The following is a 15,825-nucleotide window of genomic DNA, read 5'->3' as shown; positions in this document are numbered from 1 at the left end:
CTGGGAAATGGTGGTTTGAACAATCCCAGCTGTGGTTTGAACCATACCAGCTAGCTACCAGTTAGAATGGAAGGCCCAAGGAACATGCCACTTCTCTGCTCATGATCATCTCTATTTCCTCCCATGTGGTTGTAGTGTATTGGGTAAAATCTTAGATCAAGGCGATGTGGGTTCAGATTTCTGGTGAAGCATGTCAGCTGCTAGTTGGCCTTGGGCACTTCACTGTGTCCCAAATCAGTCCTTTGTTCTGGGCTGCATCTCTTCTCCCTACTTTCAATTTAACTATGACCTCATAGATTGGGTGTGGGATACCTTCATGTTTAGTTTGGTTTAGTTTAGTTTAGTTTATTAGGTGTTTAACCCGCCCTCCCCACAAGCGGTCTCAGGACAGGGTACAACAGTCATAAAATACAATTGCATAACAAATTTGACAATAAAATTCAGCAATTAAAATCATATACGTACAAAAACATGTGTGTTATCATGGACTCCCTCAAGGAAGGGGCAGGATTATACAAATATACAAAGTGCGTTATTATTATCCTCACGACGACCACCTTGTGAGGTGGGTGGGGCTGAGAGAACTCCGAGAAGCTGTGACTGACCCAGGGTCACCCAGCTGGCTTCAAGCAAAGGATAATAATAACACACTTTGTAAACTGCTCTGAGTGGGCGTTAAGTTGTCCTGAAAGGTGGCATATAAATGAAATGTTGTTGTTGTTATCTGAATGGAGAGAGGCAATAAAAATGGATGTGGAAGAACACAAACACTTGCAGTGCCAAAATCCCTGAAGCTAAGTTTTTGAGGTGTGCTGAGTAGCAATTGGGCCAGTCCCTGCCCTCCATGAAGTGATAAACAAATGCTACAGTTTTAATATTTCCCCTTATTTTCTAGGGTTACCTCCCTGCCAACGTAGATCGGAGAGAAGGTACTTTGCAGAGAAAGCGGAAAGAGTATTTTGCATTTGTCGAACAATATTACAACTCAAGAAATGAAGAAACTCACCAGGATACATATAGACAGGTGGAGCAATAAATCTGAAAATGTTTGTGCTCTGATAGTGACTTCACTTGAGTGTTTAACATTTTTAAAGTGGTTTTTTCCTGCTAAGGTATATTACTAAATGGCATGCATGTCCGTATACATTAGAGCTTGACGTTTTCTGCTGATCTCGTGCTGAACATCAGAGGCACATGAGTCATGCCTGCTTAGTTGTTTGCTGGGTGAAAACAACTAGCTTAGCGCCACAGCATAAAGCTGCCAGCCTATTTCAATACTGATACCATGAGTATGCTATTCCTCATGTAGGCAGATCTTTCTTTCTACCTGAGTCTTCACTATATGATGCCGGATTTCATTGGCCAGCTTCCAGCGATTGTGGCTTTTTTCATTTGGTACATTTTGCATTTGAGCCTCTTTGCTCTTGGTATGGATATGTGGACAGTATTCTTCATGTAGTAATGAACGGGGAACTGCTGGATGAAGCAGAAGCTTGTAAGCCTGTGAGTGTCCAGTGGGCCAGGCTTTCCAGCCACATCCACTTGTGATACCATCTAAATGGGTTTCTTTTGCCCTGTATTTACTCCTCACTATGCAGTTAACATTAGATATGGATAGGGCCTCTAGAACTGAATGCAATGCTTTTCAAACGGCTTGCTTTCAGGAAATGCTTTGCTGTCGAGGAACATCAGGACACTTGCGCGTTTCAGAGGATTTGGGGCCATGTTTAAGGCTGCACTCTATGTATGCACAGAGCCTTTGTAGAGCCTGTTGAGCCTCACCGTTTTCCACCCAAGTCCTGGAACAAGCCTGAGATTCTCCTGTAATAATGTTGGACGAGCTGCTTTTCAGAGTCTGCAGTTATGTTTTGTTTACCGATGTACCCCCGATAGGCTTCCAAGGTGCTTCGAGGTTTCTAGGAACAGAGTTTGAAAACCATTGTTTTAGACAATAGAAGGAAACGGATAATTCAAGTCTCTGGGAAGTCTTTGAGGAAATGCTGGTCTGTTTTGAGAGTCTGGAGAGCTGATACACCTTTTATGTACTACAAAACATATCCTCTTAGCCAGGGGTTGCTCTGTAAACCTGATCCTCCATTAATTCCTCTGTAAACCTGATCCTCCATTCACCTTCTGGGTATGTCTTTTATGTGTTTCTTGTGCTTTATCTTCATCTTGAAGGAGTTTGTGTAGGCAGCAGCTTTTATTCCCCGCATTAATAGATCAAAAAGAGCAGATTGAAAGCACCCTCCTGCTTTTCAGTTCTTGGAGAGTGGGAACAAACTGGCTTCTTACATGGTTCAGGAAATGTAGAGTTAACACAGGATAAATAGCAACTCCATCGCTGTTTTTGTACCTGTGCGTTGCTTGCCAGTGTAGAAAGGCAGCATAAAGTAGTTCAGGGAGCTATTAACCTGTCTCGTTCCCATTTGCTGATAACTGTTGTTGAAATATATTTCTTATCTTTTCAGTAACATTATATCTTGGTGTATCTAGTTCTCATGTCCTGTATGAAACATAATGCTTTTAAAAAGGACAAAGCCCGTAGAGGCTTATGGTGAAATCTGGCAAAGAGAGCCAAGTAGGCCAAAAACTGACATACTTATCCCTATTGGTAAATGAAAGTTTTAACCGTGGTACCGGAATGGCTTTTTAAGGTTTCCAAAATAAATGTGTTTCTCTTTCAGATTCATATAGATATTCCTCGTATGAGCCCAGAGGCTTTAATTCTTCAACCCAAAGTAACAGAGGCAAGTATTATTGTCAGATCATAGTTTCCTGCTATGTGATTAAGTTCGAATTGTTTACCCTGGGGATGCCCTGAAAACTGCTGCCTGCTGGGCCTGTAATGTTTCCAAGTGTTTTCCATCTTGCTTGTCTCTTCATCCCCTTCCTCCCCCCGCCCCCTTTAGCTTTCAATTCCACATCCTAGGCCTTCTGTCCCGGGCAAGAATTATTCTCAAGAGAGATGCCCCTTTTGGACACCCCACTGATGATCCACCTTGCTTGTTTTAAGTATCTAACACATTTATGCCCTCCTCTTCCTAAAAAACCTCAGAGAAGTTCACAGCGTAAATTGAACAACACAATCGTTGTGCTTAAATATAAAAATAACAAAAAGAAAACTAAGACTTGCCCCGTAAATATCAGGCTATGGATGACAGGATATGGCAGACAGATCCCTGGACCATTGCAGCAAGACACAGGTTCTTGGTTAAATGGCTTTTATTCAGAAATCAGATCATTTCCATATATATGTCCATAGAACTACTCAGAAGCAAGGTAAGCATCTAAGCAGCAAGAGTGAAAGTTGACAGGAATGACATCATGTGAGAGAGACCGCTCTTTTAACATTCAAGTCTGCTCTTTTCCCCCCTCCAAATCATAAACAAGATTTTGGCGCTCTTCTTGTGTGAGAACGTTCCACATATTTGTAATATCAAGTTGAGTCACTACGAAACAAGACATTGCAAAGTTGGAGAGGGAGTAGCATACAAGGCCAGAAACACTGGAAGCTGTTGCAGTTCGTTAGATAAACTCCTGTGAAAGCCTGTGAAAGAAATAGTTATGGCATTGGTAAAATGACATCGAGTTACAGCAGGATACATTGGTTCAGAACAAAAGGATCATTAAAATTGGCATGGATGGGGCTCAGACATGACAGTAATAAAACAAACCAAAACATTTTTACAACTCTCAATAATAACTCAGCATCTTCTTCACCATCCAGCAATTGTCGGTGAGAGTCCCTCTTTCATAGTTCACACTATGAAACTGACAAGAGACAGAACAGACAAGAGAAGTTCTCCTTCACAAAATGGAGAGTTGTCTTCGGGAACTTGCAGCCGTTATGAGTTGTGATGGCTGCTGGCTTAGGTGGATTCAAAGAGGTTAGACAGTTTTATGGAAGATCGATCTATCCTTGGCTGTCAGCCATGATATTATTCAGAGGCAGAGGGCTCTGGTTGTCTGGTCTTGGAGAGCAGGAGGCTGATGAGGGCTGTTGTCTGTGGGCCCTGCTTTTGGTCTTCCTGAGACGGCTGTCTGACTGCTGTTGGGAACAGGATGCCAGTCTAGCTGGACCATTGATCTGAGCTAGCAGGACTACTATTATACTCTTACTGTTTGGTGGTTAACAGGTTAGGGTTTTGTTTATTTATTTCAAGGAGGCTGTCTCATAATTGAGGCAAGCTACAGAAAAAGCCCACTCTCTCCCTGAGGCCAGATAAACTGCCTTAGAAGATGGGTGGTCAAGAGAGATTGTTCTGAACTAAGTATGAGCATGGGTCTAGGAGGGGTCATTCCTGAGAAATGAGGGCCCCAAGTCATGAAGGGCCTTGAAGGCACTAACCAGCACTTTGAATTGAACCCAGGAACCAACTGGAAGACAATCTGTTTGCTTCAAAATTGGTGTTGTGTTCCAATCTACGAGTTTCAGTAAGCAGACAAGCAGCTGCTTTTGTGTCACCTGAAATTTCCAACTCATCTTCAAGAGCAGCTCCACATAAAGCACCTTACTTTAACCCAGCCTTGAACTCTCAGCAGCTTGAATCAGTCAAGTCTAGAAGACAGGGCAGTTCTTTAACCTCCCCCAAAAGACACTCTGCTACAGCCTTGGCTTTGGGTTTTTTGGAGAGTGGTTGAAGATCCAGAAGCACCCCAGGGCATTTTAATGTGCACAGACACTTTTAAGCTGTCCATAAAAGATAAGTTGTTTTCTCTCCCTTGAAAACAGCAGCTCTTCCCTCTTGACTGGATTTGCTTTCACTGTGTTCCCTCCCATCCACTTGACCATTGCATCCAGGAATTTGTTCCCTGACTATTTGTATTAATGCTTGAAAGAGGTCAAATTATTTTGGGGAGAAGCAAAGCTTGATCTTACATCTAAACGTGATATGCTGATATTCATAGATGATTGGAACACAGAAGTAGGAGACAAAGCAGAATCAAAAATTGTCGGAAAATTTGGACTAGGATCACAAAGCGAAGCAGGAGAGCGACTCATAGAATTTTGTGAAGCCAACAACCAGTTCATTGCTAACACAGGCTTCAGGCAACCAAAAAGACAGTTGTATACATGGAAATTGCTGGGTGACCAATACAACAACCAAATATATTACATAATTGGGAGCAGAAGATGGAGAAGCTCTATTCTCTCGGCTAAAACAAGACCACAAGCTGATTGTGATACAGATGAGTTGCTAACGTAATAGAATAAAGCTGAATCATAGTGCGAAAATACAATCTAAATAATATTCTTGAAGAATTTAAAGACCAAGTAAAGAACAGATTTACAATGCTAAGTTTAATTGATCGTGAACCAGAAGAACTATGGGCTGAAACCAGAGATGTTATCAAGAAAGAATGTGCAAAGACTGTTCCTGTAGCCAAAAGGAGGGAGAAGCCTAAACTCTTAAAATTATTAAAGGCAAATGAGAAACAAAAACAAAAGGTGCCAGAAATAGATTGAGAATTCTAAATGCAGCTAAATGCAACAACTTCCTCACACAGCCAAAAAAATCTGTTATAATTACCAGTGCAAAGAAATAGAAGACAACGACAAAAATGGAAGAAAAAGAGATTTGTTCCACAAGATCCAGGAAATCAAAGGGAAATTCAACCCACGGCTCGAAATGCTGAAAGATCAACATGGAAATACAGTATTTGATCAGGGCAAAATAAAGAAAAGATGGAAACAATACAGTGAAGATGTAGAAGAGATGGAAGGATGACATATCTTTGAAGAAGCATTTTTTGACAAAGAACTAGAAATCTTAGAAAGTGAAGTAAAAGCTGCACTCAAAGCGCCAAAGCATCAAGAAGACAAAAATAATGACTACTGGGGAATTACACCATTTTAAAGTTTACAGAGAGAAAATTGAAATTGCTCAAGATTTTCTGTTCCTTGGCTCAATCATCACCCAAAAGGGAGACTGCAGTCAAGAAGTCAGAAGAAGATTGAGACTTGGAAGAGCAGCTGTGAGGGAACTAGAAAAGATCCTTAAAGAAAAAGACGTCTCTCTGGGAACCAAGATCAAGATAATTCAAACTATGGTATTTGCCATTATTATGTATAGATTTGAGAGTTGGGGCAGTGAAAAGAGCTGACCGGAAGAAAATTGACTCATTTGATATGTGGCCCTGGAGGAGAGTTTTGCAGATACCATGGATGGCCAAAAAAAAAAAAGTGGGTTCTACATCACAATTCTCCCTAGAAGCTAAAATGACAAAACTGAGGCTATTATACTTTGGTCGCATCATCATCAAGACAAGATTCTCTGGGGAAAAAACAATAATGCTAGAAAAAATGGAAGGCAGTAGGGAAAGGGAGACTCCAAACGAGGTGGCTGGTCTCAGTAATGGAGTTTGCAAGATCTGAACAAGTCTGTTAATGATAAGAAGTTCTGGAGATCTTTCTTTCATGGGGTTACTATAGGTTGGAGATGTCTTGATGGCCGATAACACCCAGAGGCAAAGCTAAAGCAACAGTAAAGTGTTACTCTCCTTAATTACCTGTTGACTTAATCCTGCAGTCCTAGGATACGATTTTGTTTTCCTGAGTTTACTTGGTACATTCTGAAAAAATTAAAGTGCTCTGACAGACTTTGAGGCCATCAAGAGGCCAACCAGCCAACCTCTACGCAAAAGAATAAATGGACACAAATCTGACATTAGAAATGGAAACGTCCAGAAACCAGCGAGAGAACACTTCAATCTACCAGGACATTCCATCAAAGACTTAAAGGTCGCTGTAGTTCAACAGAAATCTTTCAAAAACAAAATCCAACGGGAGGCTGCCGAATTGGAATTCATATGCAAATTTGACTCTGTCAAGCTGGGACTGAATAGGGACTATGAATGGTTATCACATTATCACAGGTAACAGATTTCCTTTATGGAGGCGGGGTCTGGGGGAGCCCAGTGGCACCTGGCGTGGACTTTCGGGGACCACAGTTCTCTTTGTCAGATGCATCTGATGGGGAGAGCTGTGGTTATCGAAGGCTTATACTGCATTGGAATTGGATGGTCTAGCTGTTTTACTGCTACAAACTAACACGGCAAACTCCTTTGAAGCCTCACACAAGCCAACTGATCCCCACGCCAAAAGGAGATGTTTACATTTACTAGCAAAGGAATGTTTTGGTTGCATCTTCCCTCTCCCCCACTAATTGCATCTTCTCTCTCCTCCCCTCCCCCCCTCTTCTATATTTGACCAGTTTCTGTACCATGCATCTGACGAAGAGAACTGTGATTCTCAAAAGCTTATGCTACAATAAAATTGGTTAGTCTTAAAGGTGCTACTGGACTCTTTTTGAAGAGGGTACATAGTGTAGGACAAATACCAGGTTGATGCAGTAAGCAGGGTCTAGTCTCTAAGCCTGGAATTTCTGAGCACTATTTTATAGAATCAAAACTCAATTCTATGCTATTCTTTGCCTTTTAAAAAAATCTCCATAGCTCCGAATAAATCTGGTGATGAGGTCCTCAAGTTAAGACCAATGAAGGTGGCATGCTCCTAGTAGCCAAAGTGCCACAAATAGCCCATGCATCATTATACGGAAGATAGGAAGATGGCTGCTTTCGTTTGGTTCCGAATTTAGCAGTCTTGTTTGCTACAGTGAGTGTGTTCATGTGCCCGTATTACTCTGGTTTTAAGATCCTTTCGTTGGTTGTCTGCCTGTTTCCAGGTTCCGTTCAAGTGTTTGTTTTACCTTCATGAACTAGAACCCCCGTACTTGATGCATTATCCCATGCCACACAAGCCTGAGTGGCTGCTTGGTCATTGCAGCAGCTCCAGCCCCAAACATACGAGGATGTGAATGACCACTGACTGTTCCTGGATCTTTTCTATCACAGCCCTTGCTTTGTGTGGTGGCCTCCTTCCAAGCGTGAGGGACGCCCCCGCTTTGAGGATTTTAATCTCGGTTTTTAAGTAGAGACTGCTTTATTTGCCGGCTTGAACTTCTTGGCTTAGGTTTTTAGATGTCTTGGCGTTGTGGTTAATTTCTGCTGTTGCCTCTTGGAGTCCCAAGACCAGTTTCGTTTTCAGTAACGAAATAATAAAGGGTGGTAAGCATGGCCAAGAATGGAAAACGCACCTTGAACTGCGAAAGCATATGGCCTGCAGTTGGTACATCAGTGTCTAAAGAAAGCAGGAACCAGTGAATCTGTCTTTTTGGCTATTCCAAGCAAGGTTTGCAAACAGGCCAGTTTTCTGGCAACCAGCAGCAGAGGTGAAATGCCTGCGTCTAGACTGTTTCCTTTCTGGTACGGGCTTGTGTAATTGAATATATCTGTATACACATACTTCCTGTAAATGGAAAATAAGAACCTGGAGCGAAGGGGTCTAGCCTAGCACGTCCCTGTCAAACCGATGTGCTGGGATGATGATAATCTTATTTAAATGGAAGAGTGCTCAGTTATGTGAATCTCCATCTGTGGCACAAAATAGCACAGTCCACATGCGCTCCCCACGATGTTCATGAGAACCTGTTAGTAAATTCTGTTATCAAAAGCACCCTCAATTTTTACGATGCTATTGTGCACTTGAGTTTAGAGGGTTGTGCACATTAGAATTTTTTTCCTCTGCTGCTAACATAGATGGGCAGAAAACATCTTAATTTTTTTTTTATTTTGCTGAAGTTCCTGCCTTAAAAGGCCTATAAATCCCTCTTGTACCTCAGGCTGTGGTTTTTGATAAATGTCCTAAATGTGTGTTTTTCTATGCCACGTGTACGGTCCATCACATTTTAGAGAGGAAGAACCTCTCCCTTCGTGGTTTATGCTAATAAATCACTTAAAAAAATTATTAAGAAACATAATACAACTACAGAAGAAACAATAATAAGTTGAATAATAACAGTAAAATCATGGAGTAACAACAGCAAAAATAAGATACACTTAGAACAGTCTTAACTATATATACTAACAGATGGAGTGATTAACTATCAAGAATTGTCTGGTATAAGTCATTCAGAGAAGACATATCTTTACTAGCAATAAATTCAAAGAAGGGCCACCACTTTTCAAAGAAAGATGATTTGAGAGAGAGATTCTCGTTTTTGCATGCAACATATGTTATTTTTTCTAATATGAACTGATCCCAGACTTTAACATACCATTGATCTACATTTGGGATGGTTGTTGGGGGTTTTCCGGGCTGTCTTGCCGTGGTCTTGGCATTGTAGTTCCTGACGTTTCGCCAGCAGCTGTGGCTGGCATCTTCAGAGGTGTAGCACCAAAAGACAGAGATCTCTCAGTGTCACAGTGTGGAAAAGATGTAGGTCATTTGTATCTACTCAGGAGGGGTGGGGTTGAGCTGAGTCATTCTGTAAGAGTTTCCCAGGGTGTGGAATGCTAATGGCGGGAGGCTTCACTGTATCCTGAGGCGGTTCTTTTGCATATGGATTGGTGCTTGATGTGCTAATCTTCTCTGCAGGGCTATTGTCGGGTGTGGAGTGTTTTGTTGGCCTGGTGTTTTTCAGAACTGGAGCCCATGCTCTGTTCATTCTTAAGGTTTCTTCTTTCCTGTTGAAGTTTTGCTTATGCTTGTGAATTTCAATGGCTTCCCTGTGCAGTCTGACAAAGTAGTTGGAAGTGTTGTCCAGTATTTTGGTGTCCTGGAATAAGATACTGTGCCCTGTTTGAGTTAGGCTATGTTCAGCCACTGCTGATTTTTCAGGCTGTCCAAGTCTGCAGTGTCTTTCATGTTCTTTTATTCTTGTCTGGATGCTACGCTTTGTGGTCCCGATGTAAACTTGTCCACAGCTGCAGGGTATACGGTATACTCCTGCAGAGGTGAGGGGATCTCTGCTGTCTTTTGCTGATCGTAGCATCTGTTGTATTTTTCGGGTGGGTCTGAATACTGCTTGAAGGTTATGCTTTTTCATAAGCTTTCCCATCTGATCAGTAATTCCTTTGATATATGGCAAAAACACTTTTCCTGTGGGAGACTGTTTTTCTTTGGTTGTTTGATTCATCCTGGGTTTGATTGCTCTTCGGATTTCATTTCTGGAGTAGCCATTTGCCTGAAGTGCGTGGTTTAGATGATTAATTTCCTCATTGAGAAAGCGCGGCTCACATATCCGTCTTGCACGATCCACTAATGTTTTCATTAGTGGATCGTGCAAGACGGATATGTGAGCCGCGCTTTCTCAATGAGGAAATTAATCATCTAAACCACGCACTTCAGGCAAATGGCTACTCCAGAAATGAAATCCGAAGAGCAATCAAACCCAGGATGAATCAAACAACCAAAGAAAAACAGTCTCCCACAGGAAAAGTGTTTTTGCCATATATCAAAGGAATTACTGATCAGATGGGAAAGCTTATGAAAAAGCATAACCTTCAAGCAGTATTCAGACCCACCCGAAAAATACAACAGATGCTACGATCAGCAAAAGACAGCAGAGATCCCCTCACCTCTGCAGGAGTATACCGTATACCCTGCAGCTGTGGACAAGTTTACATCGGGACCACAAAGCGTAGCATCCAGACAAGAATAAAAGAACATGAAAGACACTGCAGACTTGGACAGCCTGAAAAATCAGCAGTGGCTGAACATAGCCTAACTCAAACAGGGCACAGTATCTTATTCCAGGACACCAAAATACTGGACAACACTTCCAACTACTTTGTCAGACTGCACAGGGAAGCCATTGAAATTCACAAGCATAAGCAAAACTTCAACAGGAAAGAAGAAACCTTAAGAATGAACAGAGCATGGGCTCCAGTTCTGAAAAACACCAGGCCAACAAAACACTCCACACCCGACAATAGCCCTGCAGAGAAGATTAGCACATCAAGCACCAATCCATATGCAAAAGAACCGCCTCAGGATACAGTGAAGCCTCCCGCCATTAGCATTCCACACCCTGGGAAACTCTTACAGAATGACTCAGCTCAACCCCACCCCTCCTGAGTAGATACAAATGACCTACATCTTTTCCACACTGTGACACTGAGAGATCTCTGTCTTTTGGTGCTACACCTCTGAAGATGCCAGCCACAGCTGCTGGCGAAACGTCAGGAACTACAATGCCAAGACCACGGCAAGACAGCCCGGAAAACCCCCAACAACCATCGTTCTCCGGCCGTGAAAGCCTTCGACAATACATTTGGGATACTTCTCTAATTCCATCTTGCTGCTATTAGTGTTTTAGCCACCACCAGTAAGCTATCAGTTAATTCACGCCTGATTGTTGGAACGTTTATATTTTGCCAGAAGTCAAGGAAGATAATTTGGGGATCAAATTAATCGCTTTTTTTAAAAATCCTTTTATTAATTTTACCCTGAAAATGTGGGTTCTTTTATAGTACTAGTTCTGCATATCTGATAATGTAAGATTTAGCTGAAGCTTTTGAACAGCTTTTGGCCCACATTTCTATTGTCTGGAAAAAGACATAAGCAATTATGACTGCCATAATTGTGTAAAACGTGGGGGGGCGGGAGGGGGTATCCAGTATCCTCAACCAATTTTATGCTCTATGTATTTACCAAAGCTGTTTCAAGTGGATTGTAAACATAGTAAATTAGTTCCTGTCACTGCTTGGCTGCAACAGTTTGGCTGCAGCCTTTACGTGTGCTTTCTATACTTCTGTGCCTCTGCGCCGGCTCAGTAATGCAGCTTTGCAACTTAACAGAACGTCACCCACTCTCTGCTCTGCCGGGCCAGATTCTTCTCTTCCTCCTTCTCCAGCTGTCCCACAGTGCCATTGGCTTGTGTCACAAGTTGTGGCACCCTTCTGCCTTTCCCCCTGTCACTGTCTCAGTCACAAATCCCTCTCTATGCACTCTGTACCAGTGGCTTTCTTGCAACCACTTTCCTTTAAACCGCCCGGAATGAGATGTCTGGGGAATGTTACACACGTTTAAGTACTGAGCTTTTCATGATCTGGAAAATATGCCTTTCAGTGGAAACACAGGCTAGAGACCCACAACAACAAAGGTGTGCCTTTATTGCACAACAAACCGTGTACAGAAAATCTGGCATTTCTAGCAGAAACGGTAACTTGTTTTCGGGCTTTTCTTACTCTGCAGCAGTCATAAGAGTTAAGAAAAAAGGTCTAAGTTTTTCAGGTTATGAGGCCACATTCTGCAGGGTACATTCTCATGAAGGCAAAGCTTCCTTGACCCTGCTCCCCCCCTTTTTAATTTCTGTGTATTGTCCAAGCATATACTTGGAGTTATTTTTGAGACACACAAATGAATCTCCTGTGGTATTGTGACGTGCATTTCTCAAAAATATAAGGAGTTAGAGATGTAGGAGAGGACTGATAGTATCCATGATTAAAGGAACCATGCAGTTAGTTCTTATCACTCAAAGGAGCGCAAACAGCAGCCCCCCCACCCACCCCGCCTCTTTTCCCAATGGCAGACAGCTTTTGAGTTCAAGTGGAGGTTTAGGTTCAGTTTGGTGTGGCGGGGGGATTGCTTTCAATGAAGAAAAGTCCAAAATCCCTCCGGTAGGGGGATTGCTTTCAATGAAGAAAAGTCCAAAATCCCTCCGGTAGGGGGATTGCTTTCAATGAAGAAAAGTCCAAAATCCCTCCGGTAGGGGGATTGCTTTCAATGAAGAAAAGTCCAAAATCCCTCCGGCAGGGGGGATTGCTTTCAATGAAGAAAAGTCCAAAATCCCTCCGGTAGGGGGATTGCTTTCAATGAAGAAAAGTCCAAAATCCCTCCGGCAGGGGGGATTGCTTTCAATGAAGAAAAGTCCAAAATCCCTCCGGTAGGGGGATTGCTTTCAATGAAGAAAAGTCCAAAATCCCTCCGGCAGGGGGGATTGCTTTCAATGAAGAAAAGTCCAAAATCCCTCCAGTAGGGGGATTGCTTTCAATGAAGAAAAGTCCAAAATCCCTCCGGTAGGGGGATTGCTTTCAATGAAGAAAAGTCCAAAATCCCTCCGGTAGGGGGATTGCTTTCAATGAAGAAAAGTCCAAAATCCCTCCGGCAGGGGGGATTGCTTTCAATGAAGAAAAGTCCAAAATCCCTCCAGTAGGGGGATTGCTTTCAATGAAGAAAAGTCCAAAATCCCTCCGGTAGGGGGATTGCTTTCAATGAAGAAAAGTCCAAAATCCCTCCGGTAGGGGGATTGCTTTCAATGAAGAAAAGTCCAAAATCCCTCTGGCAAGAAAAGTCCAAAATCCCTCCGGCAGGGGGGATTTCTTTCAATGAAGAAAAGTCAAAAATCCCTCCGGTTGTGTGCAAAGGCCCTGGTTTTGTCTAAATTACCTATTTGTATTGCTGCCATAAAATGTTGGCAGGAAAGCAAATTTTACTGTACTGAAAATGCATTTTTCTTTACAATGTGTAACTTAATTTGTATACAATTAACACATTGCTAGTAATCCTGAAAATATTTTCCTTAAATTACCAAGAAACTGAATTAATGCTGGTTGATAGTTGCGCTTGCTGATGCTCGTTTGCTTACATTTGAATATGCTTTGTGTGTGTTATGCCTTGTTATCATGTTGCTTCATGTTTCTCTTCATTTTCTCTTTTGCCAGATCTTTGAAAGAATTTTGTTCATCTGGGCAATACGTCATCCAGCCAGTGGATACGTTCAGGGCATTAATGATCTGGTTACTCCTTTCTTTGTTGTCTTCGCTGGAGAATATGCAGGTAAAATAAATCACATTAATATTCATGTTACTGAACCCTGATTGAAGTGTATCTGTTCCTGATGAGCGACTTAAGCACATTTTTGTGATGTTAACCTCACGTCACAAAATGGAACTTATCAGGAAAAAATGTATTAAAAACAGCTTTGCATTTCAAGGATGTATTTGTGGACTCTTAAAACCATGATCCATGTATCTATCACTAACACATTACTTCCTTTGTGTAGATGTATGCATATTGTGGTGAGATTTTTTTTTTGCTTTATGTCAATATATGAAGAAGACCAATTCCGTTTAGCAGAGGACAGATTACCCTTGAATGGATGAGGGACCGTTGGTTTACTGATTTGTGCTGAGACCCCTGCTTTGCTCTGCTTCATTTCACTGGAGGTCCTTTTTTGACACGAAGCCACTAATGAGAATTACTAGTACTATGCCTCTAATAATCTATTAAGTAGGGTAGGGGGCTACTCTAGAGAGCATTTACCGTTTCCAGCTCTTACCCCTTCATTTGACAGATAATGAAAATGTTCTTAATGAGCCTAGAACAGTAGGATCTGTGTTGGTATACTTTGGAGTTGTTAATTGAAATAAGTTGAAATGAGATGTGATTAGAGAATTGATATTCCGTGTTAAATAGGCCATTTAATTAATACAGTAAATACGTTTGTTTTTAAGTATTTTATCACCAATTTACATTGCAAGACCTGAGTAAAATACGCTTTTTCTAAAATTGATTGGCAAGTGGCCACACGATGACTGGTGGTTGCCACTGAAACGTGGGGTTATGCAGCTCTTGGAGAAAGAAGCATTATTGATGTGCTTGACCAATGGATAAGTGCACATTGGAGTACATGGCTGGGTAACTCGCCTTTCTGTTGATTACATCGTGTGCATCTCATGGTTCCCAATAAGTCTTTGCTGGATGGAAGCGCTTGCCTTGGGAGGTCTCGGCAGCACAATGGGGGGTAAAAATGGATCAGGCGCTCTCAGCTGGTGAAGCTGGTAGGGCTAATTGCCTGAATGCTGAGCTGTAAATGAGAAGTGAGACGGAACGGGGGCTCAGGGTGATCTCCCTTGAAGAAAATGGCTATCATTTGCAAATTTAACAAGTAATCTGCATGAAAGAAGCATGTTTAAAGCATCCTGTTACCTTTTATTTTAGACAACAGCACCTATCTTAACAGGCAGCCAGTATTTTGTGATGGTGAAAGTGTTGAGAGCTTGGACACAGAAAAGTCGAGTTCAGAGTCCTAATTGGTTATGACATTTGTTGTGAGCCTTGGATAACCCAGTGTTGGTATTTTTTGTGTAGCAGTCATAAACTGCCCATTTAAGCTTTTTTGGGAGGAAGGGTGATAATAACTGCGCTTATACAGCTCAGTTATTATACAGCTCTTCTCAACAGATTAGTGCCCCACTCAGAGTAGCGAACATAGTGTTTTATTATCCCTACAATACAGCTGGGGAGCGGGGGCTGAGAGGAGTGCCTTACCCAAGGCCACCTGCTAAGCTCATGACAGTAGCGTGATTTGAACCAGCAGAGAGCTGGTTCGCAGTTCAACCACTTAACCACCATGCTACAGCAGCTCTCAACAAAATATAAATGCAGCAAGTTTGTTATTTTATGAACTTAAAGGGTAAAGGGTTTGACAACAGACCACAGTATTGTTTCCTTCATTAATGTCTCTTGAGTCTTTGAATTCAGATTCTGATGTTGTACTAAACCAGGAGTCTCCAACCTTTTCGAGCTTTCGGACACATTTGGAATTCTGACACCAGGTGGTAGGTGCAGCTGCAAAATGGCTGCCACAAAATGGCTGCTGCAGGACGCAGAGCCAGCTACAAAACAGCTGCCTCAGCTTACTTCTCAGTCACACAGTGAAGATCCTTGTGCTGTGGAAGTAGCTTTTGCCAAAACAATTTTTTTAGAAACCTGCACAGCCAATCAGAAGCCTTGCTTGGTAAAAGCCATACCTGGCCCCAACCACTTTCTAAAAACACTTGGTGGGCGCCAGGAAAGGTGGCAGTGGGTACAGTGATGCCCCTAGGCACCATGTTGGAGACCCCTGCACTAACCATGATTTGACCATACCCAGGCTAATTGATGTCTAAATACATCAAACAGATCTCAGCTGTAGTGCTTGTTGTGACATCTGGATTCACACACCGTTTGTTGAGTTGCAAGGCCCTTGTAGTCAC

The 15,825-nt window shown here is 42.2% G+C and overlaps 1 protein-coding gene across 1 annotated transcript in view; it reads left to right on the top strand.

Annotated features, from left to right (window-relative positions):
- Positions 1-15,825, top strand: part of TBC1D22A (TBC1 domain family member 22A) — a 159,411-nt gene that overhangs the window by 40,944 nt on the left and 102,642 nt on the right. The window contains exons 6-8 of the mRNA XM_054988947.1: positions 896-1,024; positions 2,688-2,750; positions 13,510-13,624. Coding sequence (XP_054844922.1) covers positions 896-1,024; positions 2,688-2,750; positions 13,510-13,624 — 307 coding nt within the window. The remainder of the gene's footprint in view (positions 1-895; positions 1,025-2,687; positions 2,751-13,509; positions 13,625-15,825) is intronic.

The sequence above is a fragment of the Eublepharis macularius genome, chromosome 9, assembly GCF_028583425.1.
Source record: "Eublepharis macularius isolate TG4126 chromosome 9, MPM_Emac_v1.0, whole genome shotgun sequence".
Classification (NCBI taxonomy): domain Eukaryota; kingdom Metazoa; phylum Chordata; class Lepidosauria; order Squamata; family Eublepharidae; genus Eublepharis; species Eublepharis macularius.
Note: the sequence above shows the minus strand (reverse complement) of the source record. Positions and strands in the feature narration are given on the sequence as shown.